This window comes from Peromyscus eremicus, chromosome 7 (assembly GCF_949786415.1).
Source record: "Peromyscus eremicus chromosome 7, PerEre_H2_v1, whole genome shotgun sequence".
NCBI classification, from domain to species: domain Eukaryota; kingdom Metazoa; phylum Chordata; class Mammalia; order Rodentia; family Cricetidae; genus Peromyscus; species Peromyscus eremicus.
This window is the reverse complement of record NC_081422.1, coordinates 74,526,955-74,554,312: the sequence shown is the minus strand read 5'-3', so window position 1 is coordinate 74,554,312 and position 27,358 is coordinate 74,526,955. Positions and strand designations below refer to the sequence as shown.

The 27,358-nt window shown below is 39.5% G+C and overlaps 1 protein-coding gene across 5 annotated transcripts in view; it reads right to left on the bottom strand.

The window, feature by feature from the left end:
• Myo6 (myosin VI) overlaps positions 1-27,358 on the bottom strand; it is a 143,315-nt gene that overhangs the window by 61,688 nt on the left and 54,269 nt on the right. For all 5 annotated transcript variants that reach the window (XM_059268288.1, XM_059268284.1, XM_059268285.1 and 2 more), the window contains exons 2-7: positions 23,328-23,469; positions 19,615-19,684; positions 13,857-13,930; positions 11,226-11,355; positions 2,330-2,435; positions 277-332 (exon numbers count right to left, since the gene is read on the bottom strand). In XM_059268288.1, coding sequence (XP_059124271.1) covers positions 277-332; positions 2,330-2,435; positions 11,226-11,355; positions 13,857-13,930; positions 19,615-19,684; positions 23,328-23,444 — 553 coding nt within the window. In that variant the 5' untranslated portion in view covers positions 23,445-23,469. The remainder of the gene's footprint in view (positions 1-276; positions 333-2,329; positions 2,436-11,225; positions 11,356-13,856; positions 13,931-19,614; positions 19,685-23,327; positions 23,470-27,358) is intronic.

The window sequence follows — 27,358 nt, the reverse complement described above, 5'->3', positions numbered from 1 at the left end:
TATTACTATGGAAGTAATGTCAAATTCCACAAGTGTTAAATGTTTACCCACTGTCATGGTTTTACTTTTGATTAACAAGTTGACAGGATCTAGAATCATCTAGGAGACAAGCCTCCAGAGCAGAGAAAGACAACAGAAGGTAGTATTTGAGCAAAGGTTTATAGGAGATGGAAAGTCTCTTACACCTCTGGGAGGAAAGCATTGTAGACCACAGATAAGATTTTTCTAAGTTAATTTCAGAGATATTCAATATTAAAAAATAAAAATCAACAATACCTTCAACAATTCTATCATCAATATCTTGACCAGTTCCATAAGATTCTGTCAGGTATCTATTTAAAATACAGGATTAAAAAAAAAACTTGAATAATATTGAGAACAAAATATTTATAAATTTACTATTTAGTACATATCAAACTGAAACATGGGTCATCATTGTAACTGTTTAGCAATGTTTTTAACTTTTTATTATATTTTTATTTATGTTTTATTTATATTTTTATTTATTTATATCTTGTGTGGGCACATGAAGGCCATGGAATTATATTTTAAGCTGTTTGGAAATATTCTGATTTTTAACAAATTTTCAACTAGATTTAAGTATGTCAATAACTACTTAACTTAATAACTATATACATTTCCACAATTAATAGAAACTTTTATAAAGAAACCTAACATGAAAAAACTAAGAATTGTAATAGATTAGGAACAATATTGATAAAATTCAGAATGTGCTGGTCCTAGCAGTCTCTTCACCACTAGATTTAACTTCCTTGGATATGTGTTATGATTCACATTGATCATCAACTCCCTAGGACCTAGAATCACCTAGAAGACAGGTTTATGGTCATATCTGTGAGGGTTTGGTACTGATTAGCTAAATGAGGTGGGAAAACCCACCCTGGATGCGCGTGACAACATTCCACATGCTGGGATCCTGGAGCACATGGTGAAGATGTAAAAGGCTAAGCACAGCACTCACTCATTGCTCTCTGCTCCCTGAGTGCAGATGCTATGTGACCAGCCTCTGCCAGCATTCTCCACCATGGTGTATTTGAACCCTTGAACCAGAAGCTGAGATGAACCCTTCCTTTCTTAATTCCTTCTTGTCTGATATTTTGTCACAGCAATGAGACAATTCACAGTATTTAAATTAAAAGAATAAAACTATAGTCCTGTGGTAATGCTCTTTCTACTTTAAAATGTTATGATTAGACAAAGGGTGGAGAGTTTACTGTGATGGTAGAAAAGGGGATCTGACGAGAGAAGGGTAAGAAGAAGTCTAAATAAAAAGTAGTTTCGAAGCTATTTCATAGCACCAGCATGGAGAATAGAATGTCCATTTGGATTTTGGAGGAACATTCCTGGGTTTCTCATTGCCCAGCTAGCAATAACTTCTTACAGAATTCTTCAAGAAATAACATATCAGAGCCAGCTTTCTACAAGTAGAGATTGCCTTCCATATAAGATGTTTGTTTCTTCCAAACTATTCCATGAGGTGTGCAATGGTATTAAAAGTCAATCTTCTTAAATACTTTGTCATTACACACACACACACACACACACACACACACACACACACACTCAAAGCTGCACTATTCACAATGACCAAGTGACAAAAACAACCCAACTACCTATCAATACGTGTACAAATACAGCAAAGACAATAAATCTCTGCAATGAAATTTATTCACCCCTAAAATTCAGGAAGAAAATTCTAATGCATACTGTAACATAGGACACATACTATAACATGGGTGATTATATAGTTTTTAAGAGTCAGGGTCTTACTAAGTTCTCTAGGCTCCCATCCTCTTGAAATGAAAGTGATCTTCCTGCCTTAATCTCCCAAGAAGCTGAGCGTGTGTGTGTGTGTGTGTGTGTGTGTGTGTGTGTGTGTGTGTGTGTGTAGGCACATGTCACTATAACCAGCTCAAATATGAGTGAATCACATATTGAACTAAATGAGATAAGGAAGTCACTGAAAGATTAATACTGTATGATGCTGCTTAAACAAGGTACTTAGAGAAACTCACAGAAACCCAAAAGAGAACAATGGTTCTAGGGGAGTAATGTTTTATTTATGTACTATTTAATGAGTACAGCATCTAGGGGAGTAATATTTTGTTTATGTACTATTTAATGAGTACAGTCCCAGGCTGTGTGAGATGAGGAATATAAACAACACAATGACATGAATGTGATGATGTGGATGTGCTTGGCGTCACTGAACTTCAAAATGGGAAGCCGACAAACTTAGTGTTCAACTTCTTTTCCATAAAAATAATGTCAGACAGCTCAAAACAGTTCAGAACAGCTAAATACTCACCTTAGAACAAACTTTGTATTTTCTGTTTTGCCAGCTCCTGATTCTCCAGACACAATGATAGACTGGCTCATCTTCAGCACCTTCATGTCTCGAAAAGCCTTGTCAGCTGGAGGCAAAGTAATACAGTAACATAGCAAGCTAAGTTATTGACAAGAGTTTGCTATAGGGGTCTTTACTCCTAAAGAAGTCATGAATGCATGTTAAAAGATAAAGTCATCCAAAAGGTTTCTGTAAGTATTTACTTGCAATGTTCCTAACAGACAAGTAACAGGAAATACAAACATCTCAAGACTGTGCTAGACTGTTTCCACATTGAGCTTTGGCTCAGCTTCCCCACATGCCAGAGCAGATCTGCAGAGAGGCAGAAAATGCTCATTGTGCATAACTAATGAGGTCCCCAGTGAAAAGCAAGAAGGAATGAGCTTCCAATTAGAAATTTGGCAAGTGATTCCATTGTGAGAGAGAAAAACAAATGAAAAATACATCTATGGAGTGATTATTTCCAGTTCCAACCACTTACCTATAAATTTTATAGTTGCAGTTTTATTAAGAACTGAGTGAAGAAACCCAGACCCAGAAAGATAAATATCACATATTTTCTCTAATTTGTTGGCTGTTAGCCTTGAATCTTCCGATGTGTGTGTCTCATTTGGAATAACCACAGAAGTCAAGAAATTAGTAGGGGACCATCAGGAAGTGAGGCTTCCAGTGAGGGAAAATAGGATGCAGTAACATACGAGGAATAATGAATAAAAATGATTAAATGGGGTAGGGAATGGGAAGACAGAATAAAAGAGGGAATAGAGGAGAGGAGTGGAGAATGGGAGGGCAAGGCAAAGGAGGGAACATGGGGAGAGATAACTCACACTAAAAACTTTCTTAAAACAGTCATGAAAATCTACTACTGCAAAAGCTTCCTAAAATATAAACATACATTTAGAAGAACTTTAATGGAGTTACCCTCTAATGGGGCAACAATGCCCCCCTACGAGATACTACAGGCTAACAAATAAAAGGCCCAATGTTAGAAATATGTTGCCTCATTGTTAACCAATGAGGTCCCAGAGAGCCCAAATATTACCTACAGATTGTCATTGCTCTTGGTCACCCTCCAGAACATGACAGTAAGACCCTCTATCATATACTTGAGTCATAAAACATGGAGAAATCAAACTGTTAATGACCTGGATGGAAGTTTCATTCCCATTGGCTAATATTCCTAGTTCTTGGAGATGCTATGCATGCTGCTGGAGGAAAAAAGTAATCCAGTCTTATGCAGATATGGACCCTGCATAAGGGTGAGCCTTGCAAGACATGCCCACTGGCGCAATAGTGGCATGGATGTCATAGGAGTAACCAACCACTTTCTGCATGGACTTAAGGCCCTCCTCACCAGATGAAACCCACGGTTGGCACAGTTATGAGAGCCAAAAACCTGTGGCTATACAGATCATAGGATCAAAGGAGTGATCTACTATGACTCTGCTAATAAAATATAATATTAAACTAGCTCCTAACTACTTCTCATTACACCCACAGATTACTGCAGCTCTCAAACCTCACCAGAAATGGTTCTTTTTTTGAAGACCTATTTTTTTTTATTTTATGTGTACTGATGTTTTGACTGGATATATGTTAAAGTGTACCACATATGTATGTGCCCACAGAGACCAGAAGAGGACATCAGATCACTCTACAACAATAGTTTACAGGTGGTTTGAGCTACTATGTGGGTGCTTGGAACCAAACATGAGTCAGCAAGGCTCTTAACCACTGACCTATCTCTCCAGTCTAAAGCTTCTTTTGGCATTCCATAGTGATTAACACAGATTCCCATAATTGGTCAAGGTTCAGAGAGTAATTGTGGAATTCTCAGCCCTAAATAGAGCAACTATATCACAGCGCTTTCCTCCCAAGGCTCAGGGATCACTGCAGAAGAGGTGGCAGAAAGATTGTAATAGCAAAGGCAGTAGATGACTATAAGGACATGGTAGCTTTGGATACAAGAAGACAGTTGCATATATGGACCCACAGAGGTTGTGGCAGCATACACAAGACCTGCACAAGCTCAAGCCAGACAAAAGCCCAGCATGGAGAGGGAGAGGTAGGCACAAAGTTTCACCGCTAGATGAGGAATTATTGGTAATTAATGGCTGCCGGAAGAGGGAAAGTTAACTGCTTGAAGAGTGTGGCTCTTGTAGGTCTAACATCCTCCAGCAGATGGCCACATAATAAGAGTACATAGGCAACCCTAACAGAACTCAATGTAGTTTTGTGAAGAAAAAAAAAAATGAAGACACAAAGTAGGGTGGGGATGGAATGGGGAGCTGATCTGGGATGAGATGGGTGACGGTGTGAACTCAAACAAAATACAACGTACAAAATCTCAAAGAGTTAATAAAAATATTTTAAAACTAAGTCTATGGAATTTTGCTCTCTGTATTATTAAATCCAAAAATTATATAGAACTTGTTAACATTTCTGAGACAGGAAAATTTAAACTGCTTTAAATCTCCCTGACTTAGCATTATTTATATAGAATTTTTAGCTATCTTCCTTACACTATAAGAATTGAAGCTGTAATGTCTTAAATGTTTAGATTGTACAAACTAAACACAATTAATTCTGTTAATGTGGCTAAACTTAAAATGAAGTTAAATTTAAAGCCAGGCGGTGGTGGCACACGCCTTTAATCCCAGCACTCGGGAGGCAGAGGCAGGCGGATCTCTGTGAGTTCGAGGCCAGCCTGGGCTACCAAGTGAGTTCCAGGAAAGGCGCAAAGCTGCACAGAGAAACCCTGTCTTGAAAAACAAAACAAAAAAAAAAATGAAGTCAAAATTAGTTCCCCCAGAGATCTTCGCATTGAGCAAAATTAGCCACCCTCAGAAAGATAAATACCACGTTTTCTCTCCTGTGACTTGAAAGCAGAAGGGAGACTAACTTAAGAAGAGGAGAGGCCAGCAAGAAAGGAGAGAGAGACAACAGAGGATAAAGAAGAGGAGAATATGAGAAAAATACATGATACAATTTCCTATAAAAATGTCATCATGAACTCATTTTTGCACAGCAAACTTTAAAAAAAAAAAATGGTTCCAAGGCAATTTGGTGCAAGACGACAATTATTTTTTAACCTAAACATGTGCTATCCATACAAGCAAAAATAGCTTTACAAATGGCTTTTACTCTAAGACTAAGCTACAAGCAGTATTGCATGGGTATTCCCAACAGTCCACTGTGACTGAAGCAGCTGACTGCAAAGGATGCTGCTGGAAGGCAGAGGAACCTTTCAGAAGAAGGACTCAGTAAGAGGCCCTTGGGTGACTGGAGACATACTCTGAGAAGGTGGTTTCTCCTTTGACCCCTTGAGTTCTAACAAGAGTGTTGTTAAAAAAAAAAAAAGAGCAAGCCTGGTACCTCCAATTGCATCCAAAAAAAACCACGGTGTCCTTAGAGTCATCATCCACCACCTCTGTTCTTACAGTCTTTCTGGCCCCTCTTCAACAATGATCTCAGAGCTTCTACTTCTGGTTGGAGATCAATTATGTGCTCCTGTAGCCATTGCTCTGTGCCATGAGGGGATGCAGCCAAGAGGTGGTCCACACCACAGAGCATGTGTCATGCTATGGATTATGACCCCCTCCTCCCAGGCTGTGAGCTAAATAACCTGCTTCTTCATGAGAGATACTCAGTAGTAACACAAAACAGACAAACAACACCATAAGCAACACACACATCCCACTGTCCAACCTACAAAGGCCTTCTTACACTTTCCCTCATATTGTCATTCTAAACACCTTGTCAGTAGTAAAGGCTAAAAACAAAAGCTGGTTTATTTCCATTTTAGGCATTTAACTTTCCCCAGTGACGAGCTTCATCATATTCAGATTCTAATGACTGTGCATTTTGTAGGCTAATAAGAGAATGCTCCAATGTTCACCAGAGCATCTGAGAACCATAAGTCGGTCAAGTATTGCACTGCTTCTGGCGAGCATGTTTATCTGTCTATACACAATAATCAAATCCAGAAGTGAAACCTAGTTAAGCCAAAACACAAGCACAGGGGAACGTCTAAGGAGAAACAGACTGCACAAAAAAAGAGCACCAAAACAAGATGCCCAGCTGCTGGCTATTTTTGACAATAAAGGCTTAGCCAACACATCTGAATTTGTTAGGATGCAAGTGGAATGTACGCTATAATTTTGATCAGTTGCTCCACCCCTCTGTGCCTCCAAACTGGGATCTTCAGGATGAGAGGCTAAGAAAGACAATACAAACACTATTGTTTTCCCATGCAGGTTTCTCGGTCACTTGAAATACTGTAATTTTATAAAGCTAAGGTACAAGATAATGTAAGGAAGAAGCCGGCTATAATAGCTCCTCAAGTCTTGCCATGCTGTGGTGGCGCACGCCTTTAATGCCAGCACTCGGGAGGCAGAAGCAGGTGGATCTCTGTGAATTCAAGGCCAGCCTGATCTACAGAGTGAGTTCTAGGACAGCAGGGGTACACAAAAAACACTTGTCTCAAAAAAAAAAAAAAAAAAGAACAGAACAAATAAACAAAACAACAACAACAAAAAAAAAAACATTTCCAGTCTGGCCCAGGTAACATATTTACAAGTGATGTCCAAGCTAAGAGAGGAGGAGGCTTTGTCTTAGAGCTGTAAAAGAGACCATCTTTGTGATGGGGTTGATCATGAGGATTGATAAATACCATTAAATCCAGGCATGGTGACATACACTGGCAATCCCAGCACTCAGGAGTAGAGGCAGGAAGATCAGGAGTTCAAAGCCAGCCTCAGCTACATATTATGCTCAAAGATAGCCTAGTGCATTTGAGAGTCAGTCTCTCCCTCTCTCTCAAAAACAGTACTATTAAGTCATCTTTTATTATGTCTACTTTCAATGGGGCAGACACGCCTCAGAGGGCACAGGCATTTGATAAATAATACATGACTGGCCCATGAGTTAACTACGAAAGTATTCAGGCCCTCCCTGTGTAGGATACATGCTCCTAACAACGCTAATACACCCAAAACGCATACAGGTCTCGAAAAATATGTATTCAACACATGGCATCTTTTATTAAATAATAAACTAGGAGAACAGCATTTGCAAGCAGGCACCTGAAGGACTGGCCAGGCATGTGACCAGTGTCTGGGACCTGACCCATGAAGGACTGCCCAGAGGTGTGCCAGGAATCTGAGGGCCTGGGAAGTGGCACTGCCACCTACATTGGGGAGACTGCACTCACACTCTACCCCACCAGTTCCCCCTTTGTAGTTGTCCTTTGTCTCCATCTACCTGTTGCTCTAGCAAAGCAGCTCCCCGATCTCTTATCTTCCCCATCTCCTTCCTTCTCCCTCTCTCCTCCCCTCCTTTTGTTTCACTTTATCTATTCTTTCCCTTCTTTGTTTTCCTTTTGATTGTCTTTCCCACAAACCACATGCTAGCACAGTGTGTGGGTCTCCATATCTCAGCCACTTTAGGCCTGGAACTCTTTTAGGATGTCTGACTGGTGTATTCCCCTCTCTCTTTTCATTCTATCTGTAATCCAACTGCCTTACCCTGGAAGCATTTCTACTAAAACCAAGACCAAGGCAAGCGTTTCCACTTTTTCCACTTTTATCAACATAGTGCTTCAAGTCTGAGCTACAGAAATAACAGAAGAGAAGGAAATAAAAGAGACACAAACAGAAACATCAGTCAGTATATCCACACTAACAGATGATATGACTGTACATGAGACCCTAGGGCATGCAACAGAAAACTCCTAGAGCTAAGACACACTTTCAGAAATGTGACAGGACACAAAATAAACATACAAAAATCAGTAACTTTCTCATATGCCAAGAACAAGCATGTCGAGAAATAAATCATGGAAATAATTTCATGTGCAATTGCCTCAAAGAATAAAATCAAATACCCTGGAAAACACCTAACTAAGGGAGTGGAAGACTTTACAATGAAAACTTTCAAACACTGAGAAGAAATTGAAAGAGATACTAGAAAAGTGGAAAGACCTTACTTGCTCCTAGATGGAAATAATCAATATCATGAAAACGGCTACACTACCAAAAGCAGTCTACAGATTTAAAGCAATATCCACAAAATGTCATTCCAATGTCATTTTTCACATACATAGAAAAAACTCTTAAAATTCATATGGAAACACAAAACATCCCAGAGAGCCAAAGCAATCTTAAGCAAGAAGAACAACAGTTGAGATCACAATATTTGATTTCAAGTTGTATTACAGACCAGTAATAAGAAGAAGAAGAAGAAGAAGAAGAAGAAGAAGAAGAAGAAGAAGAAGAAGAAGAAGAAGAAACAACAGCATAGTACAGGCACATAGATCAATAAAACAGAACGCAGGACCCAGATACAAACCACCTTATTTTTAAATACAAAAGTGCCAAAAAATATACCCTAGAGAAAAGACAGTCTCTCACATGCAGAAGAATGAAGCTAAATCCTTATTTCTCACCCCATTCAAAAATCAACTTTATCAAGAACAGAGAGGGAAAACAAGGAATAAAAGACCATGATAAATGAAGACCATATGAGAATAGGAAGAAGCAAAGTGCTAGAGAGGCCCACAGAAATCCACAAAGATGCCCCCACAATAGACTGCTGGTAATGGTCGAGAGACAGCCTGAACTGACCTACTCTGGTGATGGGATGGCCAAACACCCTAATTGTTGTGCTAGAAACCCCATCCAATGACTGAGGGAACTGGATGCAGAGATCCACGGCCAGGCCCCAGGTGGAGCTCCAGGAGTCCAACTGGCGAGAAAGAGGAGGGTTTGTATGAGTGAGAACTGTTGAGACCAAGGTTGGATAAAGCACAAGGACAAATAGCCAAACGAATGGAAACAGATGAACTATGAACCAATAGCTGAGGAGCCCCAACTGGATCAGGCCCTCTGGATAAGTGAGACAGTTGATCAGCTTGATCTGTTTGGGAGGCATCCAGGCAGTGGGACTGGGTCCTGTACTCAGTGCATGAGTTGGCTGTTTGAAACCTGGGGCTTATACAGGGACACTTGGCTCAGCCTGGGAGGAGGGGACTGGACCTACCTGGACTGAATCTACCAGGTTGTTGAACTCAATCCTCAGGGGAGTCTTTGCCCTGGAGGAGATGGGAATGGAGGGTGGGCTGGGGGCTGGGGGGAAGGGGGAGGTGGAGAACAAGGGAATCCATGGCTGATATGTAAAATTAAATTAAATTATAAAATTTTAAAAAATTAAAAAATAAAAAATCAACTTTAAATAAATGAAAAATCTTAGTGTGAAACCTGAAACTCTAAAACTGTTAGAGGGAAAAGTAGGTCAAATGCAAGATATAGGCATAGGCAAAGACTTTCTGAATGGTCCTGAAGAGGTGTCCAATCGCTCAGCAAATAATGTCAACAACTGACAAATATGATCTCACGGAATTAATAAGCTTCTACATGGGAAAGGAAACATTAATTAAGGGAAGAGACAGCCTACAGAGCAGGGGAAAATCTTTTCCAGCTAGATATTTAACAACTAATATCTAGAATATACAAAGATTTCAAAAAAGAAGGGCAGAAAGAACATAAGAGCCAGAGAAAGGGATGGGGAGAAAAGTGACAGGTATGACATGGCTGTCCCAATCCTGAGCTCATATCAGCTATGATTATCTGCACAACATTGGGCCTGATAAAAAACACCCTGTCATGGAGAGGAGAGTGCTCACAGAGCCCCACCTCTTCCTAAGAATTTATACATAGTCCACAGTTGATAGAGAAGCAGAGACATTTTCTCCAGTAATATAGCCATGATAAGATGCCCACGCTCCTGTAAACAAAACTAATTAAACCCATTGGGTCACACACACAAAAGATGAAAGTAGAAAGGGTGAGGTTGGAACAGAGAGAGGGTTAGTGGGAGTGGTAATAGGATGAATATCATCAAAATACATTATGCACCATATATGAAAATGTCATAATGAAAAACTTTATGTATAATTAATATATGCAAACAAAAAAGAAACCCTTATATACTGCTGGTGGGAATGTCAACTAGTACAGCCTCTATGGAAATCAGTACAACAGTTCCTCAAAAAACTAAAAAATAAACAAACAAATAAAGTTGTTACCATAGCTCAGCAAAGTATTTGCCATGCAAGTCCACCAACCTGAGTTTGATCCCTGTAACACATGTAAAGGTGAAAGAAGAGAAACAAATGGACCGCCACATATACCTGCTCCAAGCTGTCCTCTGATCTCCACACATGCTCCTTGCCACATGCAACAACCCCCCCCAACACATAAACACAATTTTTTTTTTAAATGAAAAACAATAGATTTACCAACCCTGGGTATTTACCAAGGGACTCCAAGTCAAGAGACCACAGAGGTACTTGCTTACCACAGCACAATTCACAACAACTAAGTCCTGGAACCAACGTAGGTGTCCAACAACATAGGAACAGATAAGGAAAATGTGCCACGGAAAATTTTCCAGCCATAAAGAAAAACAAAACGGCATCATTTGCAGGAAAGTAGATAGAACTGGAGAACATCAAACTAAGCAAAAGTGAGCCAATCTCGTGTCTTCTCTTCTATACAGTTCCTAGATTTTATAGAGAAACATAAAATCACATGTATCAAAGTAGAGGTGAAGCTATCTAGGGAACAAGGTGGACTAACAGAGGAGGCGGGTAGAGAAGCAGGAGAGAACAGGGTGTGAGCGAGGGCGGGGGAGGGTGCATATATTCAATGAACAGTAAACAGCTGCATAAAAAGATCCTTATATAACACAGTACTGTGGACAATGAATACCTTGAGATCTTTTAAGGGCCTCAAAACAATTTAAAAATCAAGTAAATTTGTATGATATAAGAAAAGACAAGAATTAAAATATAATTTACCAATTGCAAAGACATGAGGTGGCATTGTCCCAAGAGATTTTCCTTGATATGACTTTATTGTATCTGAAGTATATATTTTAGGTATATCAAAGTATGGGTTCACTGCAATCAGAATGTTGGCGACATATGTCTAAATAGGAGAAGCAGAGAAAGGAAATTTCCAATTATTATTTTCCTTCAAAATTAAACAAACAGGAGAAATAGTCAGCAAATGGAAACCTTCAATTCTCATATAAACAAAACTTCAAAAATCTACATTTCTATCCCAAATTAAATATTTTCTGATTTTACAGAGCCCACCATTTCTCAAATTCCAAAGAAATACTTATTTCCAAATAAATGTCTTTATGCTGTCATTCCACAGTCATTTCAAAGTCAACACACCAAGATCGTACCTTCCCACTTCCCTATGTCTCATTAAAAAAACAAAAAAACCCTCCCATAGTTCTCTGGAATAATAGCTTCACCACCTGCTGACTCTACTTAGAGTCCCCAAGCTGGGTCCTACAGCTCAATTCAGGTCACCTGTATCCTCCCACTATTCACTCTGCTCTTAAAGCATTTAAATGATCTTGTAGCTGGGTCTGAGCCTTCCCTGTCAATGAATGCTCAGGAATGACTTAGTTCTGAGGTGACCACTTGGTCTTGGGAGTTCTGCAAAGCACCACATACTAACCACTACTGGCAGGTAACTACTTCATGAGCAACTTGAATTTCCTTTTAAATGTGAAATTTGATTTTTTTTTAAGGACCATAGAAATGTACTGATAGAATTTAAAAAACTACTTGGGTAGATAGAGAGCTGTAGTTTAGTAACCCTGACAAAACTGGGGCATACAAGGCCATACTTTTCTCTTTCCAACTGTGGGAGAGAAGCGCTGTGAAAATCCTGGGCTCTCAAACTGCTAAATGCACACAATGTCCCCAAAGACATTTCCTAGAGGAGAGTGACTAATGACAATGGAAGGGGCTGGAGAGGTGGCTCAGCACTGTCTGCTGGAACAAAGGATCCTGGTTTGGTTTCCCAGCAGCCTCTTCTGGCCCCATGGGCACTAATCAAATACATGCTGCACATACATCCATTCAGGCAAAACACACACATACATCAAGTAAAAAGGGATAAATCCCTAAAAATGAGGACAAAAAGTAAAGGCTTAGAGATTTCAGCAACATGAAAATATTAAATGAGATTCATCTATTGTTTTACTCAAATCTAAGGGAGGGTAGTGATTCTGGTAAGTACCAAATGTCAAGTATAAATTATTACTCTAAATTGCTTTCTTCCCATAATTATGTATCTATATAAATTTGATAATTGGCACATTTATTTAGATTTTATAATAATAACAGATGCATTTATGGGTTGCCCACATAAAATGACTTTAGAACTAAAAGGCCTAACTGGCTAAGAGAAAAGAACATGCCACTCCTGCCTTCAGGCAACCTTGACAACACTGGTTCTTAAGCTCTACTCAGAAGAGGCAGTCTCCCAGTTCCATCCAAATTAATTTTCACTGATTTACTACAAGTTAAACGGTTTCAACAGACTGTAAAACTTGGTTACTTCAGCATTAGAGTCTGTTCAATCACAAGTTAAAGACTGAATAAACTTTGCGTCTGAAAGTATTTCTACCCAAGAATACCTATATTCACACCTAAAGATAATCTTCACTCCGTTGAATTCATGGAGTAGAAGAGAGGAAAGTGCAGTCTTAATAGAGTGCACAATCAGGAGACAAGTAGATTCTTTGGGGCAGACTACATTAGTTCCACTTCCCAGCTGGTACTACTTGACAGATGGCAGAGACTAGATGTCATTTAGTCAGAATTAAGTAAGTACAATTAGGCAAATTGATAGTGATATAAAAGATTAAGTCTGTCATTTGATCTTGTAAGTGTCAAAGAAGCCATGTGCGTCCTTCGTTCAAAAATAATGAAGCCCATCCTTATAACAGGATACTAGAGTGTGGTAATCCATCTCCAGCCAACAAAGGAATCCATGACCAGGTCAGGGCAGAATAAAATCTCATGTGTGCCCAATGAATAATTATAATTAAAACACAGTAGCTAAATCTCCATCTGAATGAGCTGATGCAAACTACTTACAGCCAAAGCATTGTCTTTCTTTGTGTTTAATGATCTGGACATTCAAGGACCAGCATCCAAGGATAATGAAATCCCAGTTATTTAGGCTCCATGATCAGCATTCTTATCTATCTGATACTTCTCTAGCTATTGCCTTCTATTCTAATTTACTTATTTTTCCTCAGTTAGTTTTTTTTTTAACTTCAGTACATATAGGCTCCCTTGCATTCTCTGCACAGTGTGAAAAGTGAAATTAAATAGATCTATAGACATATAACAAAAATAAATCAAACTCCAAAATGGTTCTTTAAACATTCAAATTGGACCTTTGTAAGTCTGAAGTAGGTTAATTGGTTCTCTGAATTCATTATCTCATTCTGCAGATTTTATTATGTACCCACTATGTACCAGGATCATGGGGAGCTCTGTTTGGAGAACATGCATTAGAACTCTCATGTACATCACACTTAGACCAAGCAGGGCAAAAGCAAATGTGGTATGTGAGACAGTCACCCACAAAATCTAAAGTCATTGTCAAATACTTACATAGATTCTGTCTTTACTGTACCGAACTTTGACATTGTGGAGGAGTGTGGCTTCATTTAAGTACATCAGTGAACCTAAGACAAAATTTTAGATTGGAGAGTTGAAAAAAAAGGAAAAAGAAAATTCATTATGCATAATCACTCTGATCCAATTTTATAATTCACTTGTTTGGGTAGATTTACTCCCATGCGTTTAGAACACAGGTACACATAAACCCCATGGGCTAGTGTAAAACAAATCCATCTGGGGTATATTGCATTGGTACAACACTTGCCTAAAACAAATCGTGTTCACATACAGCTGTGAGAACTTTAGATGACACATTTCCAGCTACAGGAGTTACATATAGTGAGTACCAGTGATGGACTCTGCTGAGGGCAAGTTTAAAACGCCAACTATCAATCAAGTGGAAAGAACTGTTGTAGCCGTTTATGACCCTACAAAGTGAAATACTAATCCAGTCCAATGCTAGAAGCTTACAGATAAAACAGAAATGACATAGATTTAGAATGGTAAAGGACCATCAGGTCATTTGGATCATTTTCACAATGACTGATGAATTCAGACCAGGAGACATCATGCACATCTTTTTTTTTTTTTTATCATGCACATCTTAACCCATCTTATTTATGAGTTAAGTTCAGAATCGGAGTAAACATCTTGTTTTTCTGTTCTGTTACGGCGATCCATCTCAAGTTCTTCCCTGTCTAGTCCTTACACAATCCCATCTCCTATGTTTCACTTCCACTACATGACAGAGCAGACAGTATACTCCTCTTACCTACTTTGCGTGCTGTTGGGGCCATAATTTTATCAGTTATCCAAACTGAAAACAGTAGTCAACAGCAGACATATCTCTTCCTGTCCTCCCATTTGATGTCAGTTTCTAAGTCTTCACATCACATAAAAAGATAGAGCCCATTGCCAGGGTCATGGCAAATAAGTCAACTAGAGCACTAACTAAATCTCTCTCCATATCAAAGAAACTCGCTGGGGCTCAACTACAAACATTCACCTTAAAATCTATTCAAGGCTGTTAATAAACCTGCATTCAAATGATCATTTTTATAATTTTCTATAACCTGTTTTAATACCTAACTTGTACACCAACTGAGCTATTTATCAAACCCACAATCTATTCATACATTGTCTGACTACAACATACTCTCCATATATATGTGTGTGTGTGTGTGTGTGTGTGTGTGTGTGTGTGTGTGTGTGTGTGTATCCTTTAAATTCACTTCTCAAAATGATACTTTGAGATAGATATAAACCTATCTCAAAATGATACTTCTCCAACCTCACCACCTCCAGAGCTAGTCTCTTCTTTGCAATTTCTCCTGCTGCTCTCCACATCTGTCAGAATTAGGATGACAATTTTACACATCTGGTTTTAGTTACTAAATGAAATACTTAAGGGCTGCATAGTTCACTTGTTTTACATGGTCCCTCACTGAAGATGTAGCATCTTCAGTGCCTGCATCCCCAGTATACAAGTCAATAGTGTGCACAAGAGCCTCTTGCTAGACTACTTGGCAAAGAAAGGCCATGTTTCTGCACTTAGACAATGCAGTCAGTTCACTTTCCAAGGGCCTCATTGCTTTCTGATGTCACTGAAAGCAGAATAAGAGACTAAGAAGTAGGTTGGGGCTCTTAACACTTGAGCTGTAGCTTTCCTTTGAACTGAGGAAGATATGGAAGGACTCAAGCAGCAGAGGTGTGTCTAGTCTGGGTATCCAGTCACCTTCACTCTATACTCCTGCTCTTCTTCCACACTCATCCCCTGGAAGCCCGACCTACACGTTGCTGTTTCTTTATTCAAAACACTGCTGAGTCTCTCCCCACATCTCACTTTCCTCTGAAACAGCTGCTTACACGCTAGCATCTGCTCCCTCTAAGTGAGAACTGCTGATAGCACAGCACACACACACCCTGTTAAAGCCAGCCATGTAACCCTATACTGACATGTGGATGGCTGCTAACTCTATTCTCTTCACCCTAGTCCTTACTCCCCACCTGCCTTCTCAAGGAGATCTGTTCGTTCAACCAAACAAACCCCCAACAGGCTCAATATCTGTCAGTGGCAGGAAGACCTCTCCTCACACTGATCAGGCTATTTCACTTATATGGGAAAAAGTCTGCTATTTGTCAAAGTGAGAGATGTTAAGTTTCAACCACCTCCCTAGTGGTATGATCCAGGAATGTTCACAAGGGTCCCAGAAACCATGTCCTGCACCACCTAGTTTCATCCTCCCCTCTTCTGATAGCCAGCCCTAGGGTTACTTGGCTTGGCTATTTACATGCACCACTTCATAAAGAGTGCTTACTTGTTATGTCTAAGTATTTATAAATTTAACTATAGTCAAAAGAAACAATAGTATTTTTTTGAGACAGAGTCTCACTATGCACCTCTGGCTGGCCTGAAACTCACTATAAAGACTAGGCTGGCCTTGAACTCCCCAGAGCTCTGCCTACTTCCACTTCCCAAGAGCTATAATTAAAGGTGAGCACCACCACACCTCAAATAACTTTTTTTTTTTAGTGTATGTACACATGCATGCATGATGGGGGATACATGGCATGGCACTGAGTGGGTCAGAAGACAATTCAGTGGAAGTGGTTCTCAGTATCCACCTTTACATGGACCAGGGAAATGGAATTCAGGATGCCAAGCTTTAACTGCAAGGACCTTTATCAGCCAAGCCATGACAGTGAACTTCTGAAAGCTCTAAGACTATTTTTTGTCAGAAAGCTCTAAGACTATTTTTTTGTCAGATTGTTTTTTTCTTTTTTGGAAGTGTTGGGGATTGAACCAGGGCCTCATGCATGTTAGTCAATAGACTTTTAAAAGTAAGACATCATAGAAATATAAACACAATTTATTCCCTTGGATATACTTTGGTGATATATACCATACCAAAAATGTTTAATGAAGAACATCTGTGGCTTCATTAAATTTACAATAATGACTAGATGTTATCTGAATATTTCAGATCCTGTTTATTGACTAGAACTCTAGTTCAGTGAGAGAGAGAAAAAAGGGGACCCACAATCAATTTCAACATCATGGAGGCCAATCAACAATAGGTAAATTTTGCTGTAGAAGTCATCACATCACTGAGACTGAAGGGAAAACATCTAGGCTGATTTTACACTCTGTACTTACTCTCAACATCTGGCATGAGGAATATTCATGAGGAATGTTATAGGCAACAGAAACAATAGTACCTTAAATTCAGCATGAAATTGTGCTATTATTTTCTATTTAACTGCTGAATTTACCCCTAAATTATTTTTTTATTCTTTTATTAATGCCAAGAATCAAGTAAAAATGTAAAACTAACATATTAATCTCTGCATATAAAACACTTACACATGGAACTTAAAGCTAAAAGTAGTTTTGCTTTAAAAGATGACAAATACTTCTGGGTATTGGCTTGGTTGGTTGGTTGGTTGGCTGGTTTCGAGGCAGGGTCCTGCTACTCAGCTTATGAATTTGGGGTCCTCCTACCTCAGCCTCCTAATTGCTGGGATGACAGGTGTGCACCATGATCACCCCTATACTTCTGCTTTCAATGAACCTTTACCACATGGTTCATAACCACAAACTACAGATATCAGGCATTTAATCACTACACTGTCACTATGATACAGAATAGAGAGATGATATGAGACATAAGGCAGACTGCATTTGGAAAGGTCGGTATGATAATGACAAGTCTCGGACCAAAGACTAAGTGAAGGAACATCTTCGGCTTAAAAAATATATTTTAAAGTCAACAACTGAAATTGCTTAAACGACAGGGCTTCAGAAAAAAGACTTCAAGTCAGGACAGGCTACTGCATGATGAGAGCAATTACCTTCCACATGGTACCATTGCTACTAATCATCAGTAAGAGTACCTGGAGGAGGCAGAGAACTCCACTGGGGCCAGGGCAAGTCAACAGTGGTGAAACACAGCACAGCAAAGCAAAAGGGAGAGTTCAAAAATATTAATTGGAAAAATAAAAGATGGAAAATTCATACCTATTATGTTTAGATACAGATGAATATATCTCTAAGAAAAGCATGTTAATATATGAAGAGGATTATTATTATATTATATGCCCTAGGAAATTTTTGTTACATTTATGTATGTTGTGGGGAGGGGCACTGCAAGACATGGTGTGTGGGAATCAATTCTCTTCTTCCACCATGGGGTTCCTGGGGATCAAATTTGGGTCCTCAGCCTTGTGCAAAGTGCCAGTACCCACTAAGCCATCTCACTGGCCTCCCTAGAAAACTTGAACAGAAAGATACTTTCTGTTATTTTCAACACGATATAGTTTTCTTTCTATTTTGCTCTAATTATTCCTCAAAACTGCATTGTTTCAACAGACAAACTCCCTAGCAACTTGGGAAAGGAAGAAAAATGGTGTCTTTACACCTAATAATAACGGCTGTTGTTTACTTAGTCTGTAGAAGTCAAGTATTCTGCCAAACACCTTGAATGTATCACCTCTAAGTATGCAATACACATAACTCCTGCTTTGCAGACGAACTTCCCAAAAGAGGAGCAATGTGGCCTGCAGCCACATAAGCTTCCAAACTGAAGTCTGAATCAGAACCCACGACTGTCTCAGCCTCAGCCCACTGTGCCCCCAACAACAACACTATTTTACAACACCTGTGTTTTCATTTGGGGTCTTTCAGGCTTACTCAATTGTAAACTCCAGTGAAAAACAGTAAGAATAAACCTGTATCTTTCTCTTGTCTTCTCTTCTGGAGAATATTTAAGGTCAGATGCTTCTAAGGAAATCCATGGTAAATAGAAATGATCCTCAAATACCACACCTACCCCACTAGGTTTGGCTCTAGAATGTTCTCCGAAGACATCTCTGTTAAGGCCTAGAGCTTGACCTCAAGTTGTTGGAAGATGATGGGAACTTTAAGAGGTAAGGCTGTCACTGGGGTGTGCCTTAACCGGATGATGGGGACACGGGATTTTCTCAGTTCTGTCTTTGCTTCCTGGCTTCCGAGAAGTAAGCGACTTCCTCTACCACATGTTCCTGCCGTGATGCACTGCATCTCACCAAAGGCCCAAATGGAGGGTCAAATAACCATAGACAGAAATCTCTCAATCTATAAACCAAAACAAACCTTCCCTCCTTTTTAAATTAATTCAGATATTTTGTTACAGTGATGAAGACCCCAAACTACTGAAGTGTGATTACCTCTTAATGTTGAAAATATAAAATAAATATGCCCTGTTCAATGAATAAAGAATTTTTCACCAAGTATTTTAAGGTGTCCATAATTCAAATTAATACTATATTTTAATATAATGCTCTTAAATAAACTTTTCAATTATAAATCATTCAGCAGTGTTGTTTGTTCTGTTTCATATTGGTTTGCCATATCCAAAGAGCGATATTAAATGACTCTTGCTGCCAACTTCCAAATTACTAAGAACTCACCCCCCACTATAAGGTTTGCAATGACTTTAGAGCCAACTAAGAAGAGCCTTTAGTTGAAACCTCACACTAAATTATCACCCTTCCCACACACAGCTGAAAACAGTAGGAGACACTCAAGAGACGTTCTTAGAAGTGCACATGGGATACAGGAATGAACCTAGGCCTTCCAAGCTCCTGGGAGCGCTTATCAAGCCTGTGTGCTCTGCCCTAGTCTCCTGTACTAGTAATATAACCACTAACCCACTTTCTGGAAGCAGACACTTTGATGGGATGGAGAAATAACTTTGAAATTAATACTTACAGTTATCTTCCACATCTTTTTTACTGTCCTCTTCTGCAGGGAATACTTGATTTATGAGAGCCAAAAATGTCTAGTAAACAAACAAACAAACAAAAAGGTTTGAGCATTGAGGCTTTTAGATACTAAAAAAGACAAGGAGTTCAACTGGTTCTAATTGTTTTCTACTAGAGTATAACACAGATTCTACTGCTTAACAAAGCACTCATTCAAAAGACAATAACTTTCATCAAAAACTGTGTCCATTACCACCGTAGACATGAATCAGTAAGAGCAATTAACAAATAAGTATCCCGGGTTCCCACACCCACAGTGGGACAAAATAACAAACCCACTAATCCTAACAAAGTAACAAACACACCAATCCTAAAGACATGCTAGTTACCAAAAGTTAAAAGCACTTTAATGTTTGCATATAAACAATTTTATTGTTTTAAGAAGGAAACATTCATAATCACTTACATATAACATAAACAAACTATTAATGTTGTTATTTGAGAAATATATTTGACAACAAGTCCTATATAAAACTATGTCAACAATATAAAAATATCTGGTTCATATAATTAAAAGCCTCACAATAGCTGGGCGTGGTGGCACATGCCTGCAATCCCAGCACTTGGGAGGTGCAAGCAGGAAGATCATGAATTCAAGGTCATGCTTGACTACATAATGAGCTAAGGCCAGGCAAAGCTATACAAGCTCCTTTCTCCACAAAAAATTAACCCATAAATAAACCTGTACTCATTCATCACTTAAAATGCTATGGGAGACACTGCAGAATTAAGATAGCATCTTGTAACAGAGAACAAATGATCTCAAATTACATCTAACACGAATTAAATTTTAATTCATGCTATCTTAACAGTTATTTATAAATTTATACCTCTAAATAATTACAATTAACTCTTCTGGTTGACATTGCCAACTGTATCAAATTAAACTCTTAAGAAAAATGGTTTGGTTCTCTCACGACAATAGCTGCTGGGCTGGAGGTTTAGCTCAGTGGTAGAGTTTGTGCTCAGCATGTGCATACCAGTACCAAAATAAAAATAAAAAACAATTTGTAACTCTATGTGTGTAAGCAAACTGTATACATTAAGGTGATCATAGTTTAAAAGTGAAACCCAGGCTTCAAAGACTATTCCAATTTAAAGGTATAACCAAGTTAGTGGTGTGGGGATAGCTAAGTGGTAAAGTTCTTGTGTAAAATATGCCACGCCCTGAATGCAACCTCTAGTACCACTAACACAAAAGGACAACAACAAAGTCACACCCAACTTACAAGACTGTTATTAAACTCAACACTCTGAAAGTTAACTCTTTGCGATCCAATACATGTGTCCTCAATGTTACACATGTGGAAGGTTTGGAGGAGAGGCCACTCTTTCAAAAGGGAACTTGGGTCCACATGAACCAGACAGTGAACAGTATGTAGAAGAAGATAGCATAAAACAATTAATTCATAGCAATGAATCTCTAGGAAGATCCATTCTGAAATAGCTGCTACTACCACAGAACTGTGTGTACACTTGTCAGGGCCATAGCAACAGAGGGCTTGGTCCTAACCTGGCAGGAACTGTAGCCAATGAAAAAGACTCCAGACGAGCAGTGAATGCTCCAGGGGAGGGGCAACCGAGTTCCTTAAAGGTTAACAGTAAGCTAGGACAAGTCCAAAAGAAGCCTCTCTCCCTCTTCCTTCAGGCCCCCAAATTAACAACCAGCCTCTACTTTCCCTCCCCCTAAGGAAACAAAACGTTTCGTTTAAAAACAAAATTATCAAAAAGTTTTTATTTTTCTGTTAGTAAAGTTTTTCTGTTATAAAAAGAAAACCAGGGCCCAGCGAGATGGCTCAGTAGATAAAGGCCTGCCATTAAGCCTGGGGATCTGAGCTTAATCTCCTAGGACCCATATAATGAAGAAAGAGATCCACCTCCCTCAGGTTGTCCTCTGATCTCTACTCAAAAGGATTTTGTGCAAAACACCCACACACACACACACACAAATAATAAAAATAGCTTTTTTTTTTTTTTAGAAAATTTAGACTTCAGTTTATAGACTTATTTGTAGATTTATAAAATGTATGTGACGTCATAACTTAAACTATGCTTCCAGACTGGTGAGATGGCTTGAAGCCTGAGATCTTGAGTTCAATTCCTGGGACCTACAGGGTAGAAGAAGAGAACCAATTCTCTCAAGTTAGCCTCTGACTTCCACATGTACATATGCACATGTACACACAAACACACACACACACACACACACACACACATATCCACACAACAAATAAACAAATGCACCCAAAAATAACTGAACTAAAATGTACTTCTATTGGTTCTATACATATATCTTATTAACACTAATATGACATAGTTCAAACACATTGAAATATGTAAAATATTTAACAAAAGCACATACCCTTAAATCAAGTTTCTTTTATTTTTGAACTGAATTATTCTGTCACCTACAGATATGACAGACCTCAACAGAACAGACTCAGGAAGTACAGCCCTCACTTAATTCTGGTCTTTTAGCTTACTGTGCTTATAAAACATGTTAAGCAAAAGGCAAAAGCTTTCAAAACTTATTGTGTGTGAACTTTTAAAAACCCACTTTTAAAATAGGTGGTGTGCTGTAAGTACACACAGGTACCACTAATGAGGGAAAATGAGAACACTTTATCTTTCCTTTCCTGAAGGCTTTTTTAATTGGCCTCCACTAACATGGCACATTATATATTATGCATTCTGGTTCCTGGGTTGTTTACAGTAACAGAATAGTCTTCTCTCTGAAAAGACCTCATGAGAGATCAACCTTGTTTTTCTAAGGTTCCCAGAAGGATGGCAGTCATACGGCATTAGTTAACCACGAATTGGTAGAATGTAAATTATTCATGGATATTTGCAGAGCCTGAAGTAAACAGAAATTACATGCACATATTTAGTCAGAAGAAATGTTTAATAGTAGTATTTGTTAGACTTAAAACTGTGAGGCTGTGGTACCAAGAAATAGCCAATCTCATGAAAACTGAAAGATACATGTCTACACTGGAGGCCTGGCTGTAAGCAAATCACAACTCCTGGTCACTTAGGAATCTTGACTAGTCTATGTCTAAGATTTTATAAAAGGAATAATGTATGTACAGAATTAAAGTATATTTTACACTATTATCATAACAAAACAATATGTGGGAGGTTTAAGAATCAAATGTCTTTACTTAATAGAAAGATATTTACTCAAATTCTATACGATGTAAGTTTAAGTAAGTTTAAGTAAACAAAAGAAAAAGAAAAGGAAAAGGAGAGAAGATGTGAAAGCTGAAGCTCCCAAACAGAACTTGACATCATAGCAGCAGTCACGTCATCCACGGTTGCTTCGTCTTACATTGACTACATCACAGCCACACCAGTGACTATAACAGTGTGGCATATGGGATAACAATGCTGCCACTGATTGGATTTTATCACACAACTAAGAATGTTAGGTTTCTGATTATTGCAGGAACCTATTTCCTCGTAGTACACACTTCACATTTAATCAAGGAAGTCAGTCTAAAACTTCAATGACATTACCAGGCATTTGGTTCCTCCACCATGTCAGGAATATCTACTTCATTCTCACCTTTCTTGGGGGAAATATATATGTGGCGGGGGGGGGGGGGGGGGGGGGCTGTATCTGAAAGAGATCACATTTTGAAATCTCTCTGAGAAACTCACCTTGCCTTTTTGGTTCAAGGGTTCAATTGTTAAGCTGTCAGGGCCAATATCCACGATATTGCCCATCTGAAATCCATCTGTGGGGTGGGGTGCCCAAACGGGCTTTCCATCTTCCATTTTGAAGGAGGTTATCCACTATCTCCTGTTCAAAAGAACAAAAAAAAGCAACATGAATAACCGTGGAGATGTTTTTTAAAATGTATCTCCTTTATACATGCACATGTAAATCTCAAGTCATAAAAACACCTGCTACCCCTCCCCTCCCCCATCCTGCTACCTCTTGCCCTCTTGTCCACCTTAGATAAAGAAGGCAGAGGCTGCTCCACCCTCAGGTAAGTCCTGTAATCTCCCTCCTTCAGCTGTGAGTATACCAGAGTACATTCAGAAATGGAAATGCTCAGTTTTCACCTGTGATCTGACGGTAATTTAGAATACCACCTCAAGGAACGTGGAGTTGCTCAGTACTCTTGAAGGAATAGATATCTATGGTACAAAGTTAACACGGTGTAAAAAGAACTCATTCTGAAGGGTTGTGGGGGAGGCTTCCTGTGGGTTCCCGAGTCTGAAACAGCAGGCATGTACTCCCCAGTCTCATTCCCACACAACTGCTCAGCATATGTTTTCATTTTCTTACTTTGCTGCTTATTTAAAACTCACAGTGAGGTGAACAAATCTAAGTATGTAAGTTAATGAGTTTGGACAGATGAATGCACCATCTAGAAGCACCCTCCTCGGTTCACAGAGCATCTCTGTCCCCCTACAGTTCCCACGCCTCCCTGTGCTCAGGCATCATCTCCGATGTCCTCAGTTTTTGCCTGTTCTTGAACTTCATATAAATGAGATCATACGGTCTGCATTCTTTTGTGTCTGGCTTCCTTCATTTAAAAAGCATTTCTATATTCAGCACAGTCAACCAAAGTGCTGTGTGGGTCTACTGAGCATTGCACTGTTTACCAGTTATCTTATATTTGAATGGTTTCTAGGTAGTGCCCACTGAAAACATCCCATTTTCAACTGTTCCTATGAGGCTTTCACTCTTGGTATTCTGTGATGTTAACATTTATAATTATGCCTACTAAGTAACCCAAAGGGCACAAGCTACCCAAAATGCTTTGTTTTGAGGAGCTTCAATATTATAAGACTAATGTGTGATTCAATCTGCCAGCAAGTTGAACCTAGATGTTCTACTTTCAGTATCTCAATGGGAACCTAATTCCTTCACTATTCACCTATACTTAAAGAACAGGCGATTTATGTAACATACTGTTTGTTTTTGTGTGCCTGGGAGCTCCATCAAAGATCCCATGTGGACTCTGAGATGTAGTCCCTCACAAGAGTCACACAGAGAGAGACACATCGTCCAGTTGAAAGCTGCTCAGGTGTTGGCATCTTACAGTGTGCTTGGTGGTTAACCTTTCCTATGCACTGGCTATAGAATGAGCTACCTTCTCTGTGTAGGAAGGGCTACTACATTTACATGTAATTCCAAATTAACAAATGAAAGAAAGATTCTCCACAGAAGGTAAATTGGTAACTCTGCTTTAGGCTTCTACTGCCTTATATGCATGTCTGCTTTCCCCAGATAACTGAAGCCACTCCCATGGCGTCATACACCATCTGTATGTGTGCAATACTTAAACTTCTCTGATCATCCCAGATTCCCATGGAATTCCCAGATGTTTGCCTGCCTACTGGAACATAACACAACTAACAGATACATTGTCATCATTATTCTGGTCTGGATCCCACCTTGCTCTTCCCTGCATTAGTAAAGGCAACACCACTCAATCCAAACCACACCTGGAGTCATTCTCAATTCTTCCAACTCCTTCCAAATTCTCATCACCCCTTAACTTTACCAACTCTCCCTGCCACAGATATCCCACATTTTCCCACTCGCCTGCATCTCCTCTGACAGTCCAAACTAACACTGCCTTCACAGAGGTTTCTGTAGTTACTCTTACAGAGGTTACCTGCTTCTACTCTTGCCAATCTTCAGACTAGCACTAATCCTGCTAAAACATCCATCTCATTGGGCCACTGTAATTCTATCAGGGCATAGACCATTTATTTACTGCTCGCTCTAAGGCCTAGCACGATATACACAACTTGACAGTCACTGGCACATGAATGAACTGCTCACACCACCCGGGAGAGGAAACAGATGACAGACTAGAAAGAGTTGAATTCTCCTAAAACCAAGGCTTGAAACTCTGCTCCACCACTGACTGCTCTAAGCCAGTTGCCTCCCCGATCTTATCCTTACCCTTATCTCAGTGGTGGGATAGTATCACTTACCTTACAGAATTGCTGTGGGGATTAAGTGACATAAAACTGAGATCGCCACTCTAACAGACCCTCGTCACACCTCTCCTGCCCCCCCATATCCTCTCATTAAAACCATTAATAATTTGAAAGCAGTCTTCTATACACATAAAGAAATGGACAGTGGTGATCATTTAGGAATAATTATCCTTTCAAAAGTTCTGAAAACATCAAAATCACACAGCAAAGCACCAATCCAAAAATAGAATGGTAAATTGAACTATTCAAATCGCTTTCTCAATTTAAACCATGTCTGCAACTCTTCAGTGAAGACGGCAAAGTTCAAGGCACATATCTAACTCTGCTTCTTCATCACGGCCCTAAATCTGTAGTGAAGCGATTCTCAGAAAATCTGTCAGGGCTGGTGAGATGGTTCAGTAAGTAAAGTTGACGGCTACCAAAGGTGACAATCAGAGTTCAACTCCCAGAACCCACATTGTGGAAGAACGTGAGACCTGAGTTCTGAAAAACGTCCTCTGACCTCCACATGCAGGCCATGACACATTTACGTGGGTACACTCACAACATACACACACGGTAAATAAATAAAGAGTTATAAAAGAAAATCTTCCAGGAAACCCTTCCTGTCAGCCCTCATTCTTACTAAGAATGTTCACATTTGCAGAGTACCTCAAGGCATTGTAAACCAGGCAAGGTGGCTAACAGCTACAATCTCAGCACTCCGAGGCTGAGGCAGGACAATCACCACAAGCTCAAATCCAGCCTAGACTACATACTGAGTCCTTTCTCAAAAAAAATTCAAATAAATAAACCAACAAAAGACTCTATAAAGTGATCCATTAAAGGGCAGCTTCAATTCCCAGCACTACCACAAGAGATGCCTTAAACTCGTGGAAACTAAAAGGAAGTCTGGCTGCAGGAATACTGAGCAAAGAAGTCAGTGAGCTTTGCTGGCATTCATTGTGGGAGTTTAAAGTTGTCAACATTCCCAAAGTCACTGGGGAAGACACCATCATTAACTCAAAACTATGTATTTATGTAGCTCATGCTGGGATCAAGCCCAGGGCCTCACACTGGGTAGGCAAATGCGCTCCACTCAGCTCCCCCCCCCCCCCCAGTCTCAGCTGTATTTGCTAAGTAAGCATGCCAGGAACCACTAGAAGCAATCTACAGAGGCTCTGAGGAAGCTACAGAAGGCACTCCTGGCCTTTCCAAGGGGCCTTCACCTACCTAGGAAACAACTTACTAGAAGTTAGGAGTCATAAACACAAACACACCCACATTCATCTTCCTCTGGACTAGTGATGAGTCTAACAGTGTCCATGTGCCGTGTGCAAGGCAGACAGATTCATTCTACAAAATGTGAGCCACCGTCTGCATAGCACCAGTACCTTCAAAATGACCCCTGGGAGTCGAGTTGTGAGGTATAGCAATGCCTTGTGCTTTCTTAGCTAGACATTACACATTAAGCAGAAGCTAGAAGAATTTTGATGTTGGGCTGAAAAAACCAAATAACTAAAAAAAAAAAAGAAAGAAGCATTAAGCAGAACAAGCAGAAACTCCTAGGCCTGCTTACACCTTTATTATTTCTGTTTCTCTAAGTACCTACTGTGTGTCACATATAACTAGGTGCTCAGAAGCGAACAGTGAACAAGAGAACGATGTCTGGCCTCAGGGAGTTGCTGTCTAACAGGAAAATGACTAGGGGAAAGAGGGAGAAACAGAAAGGGTACAAACCCCTGTGG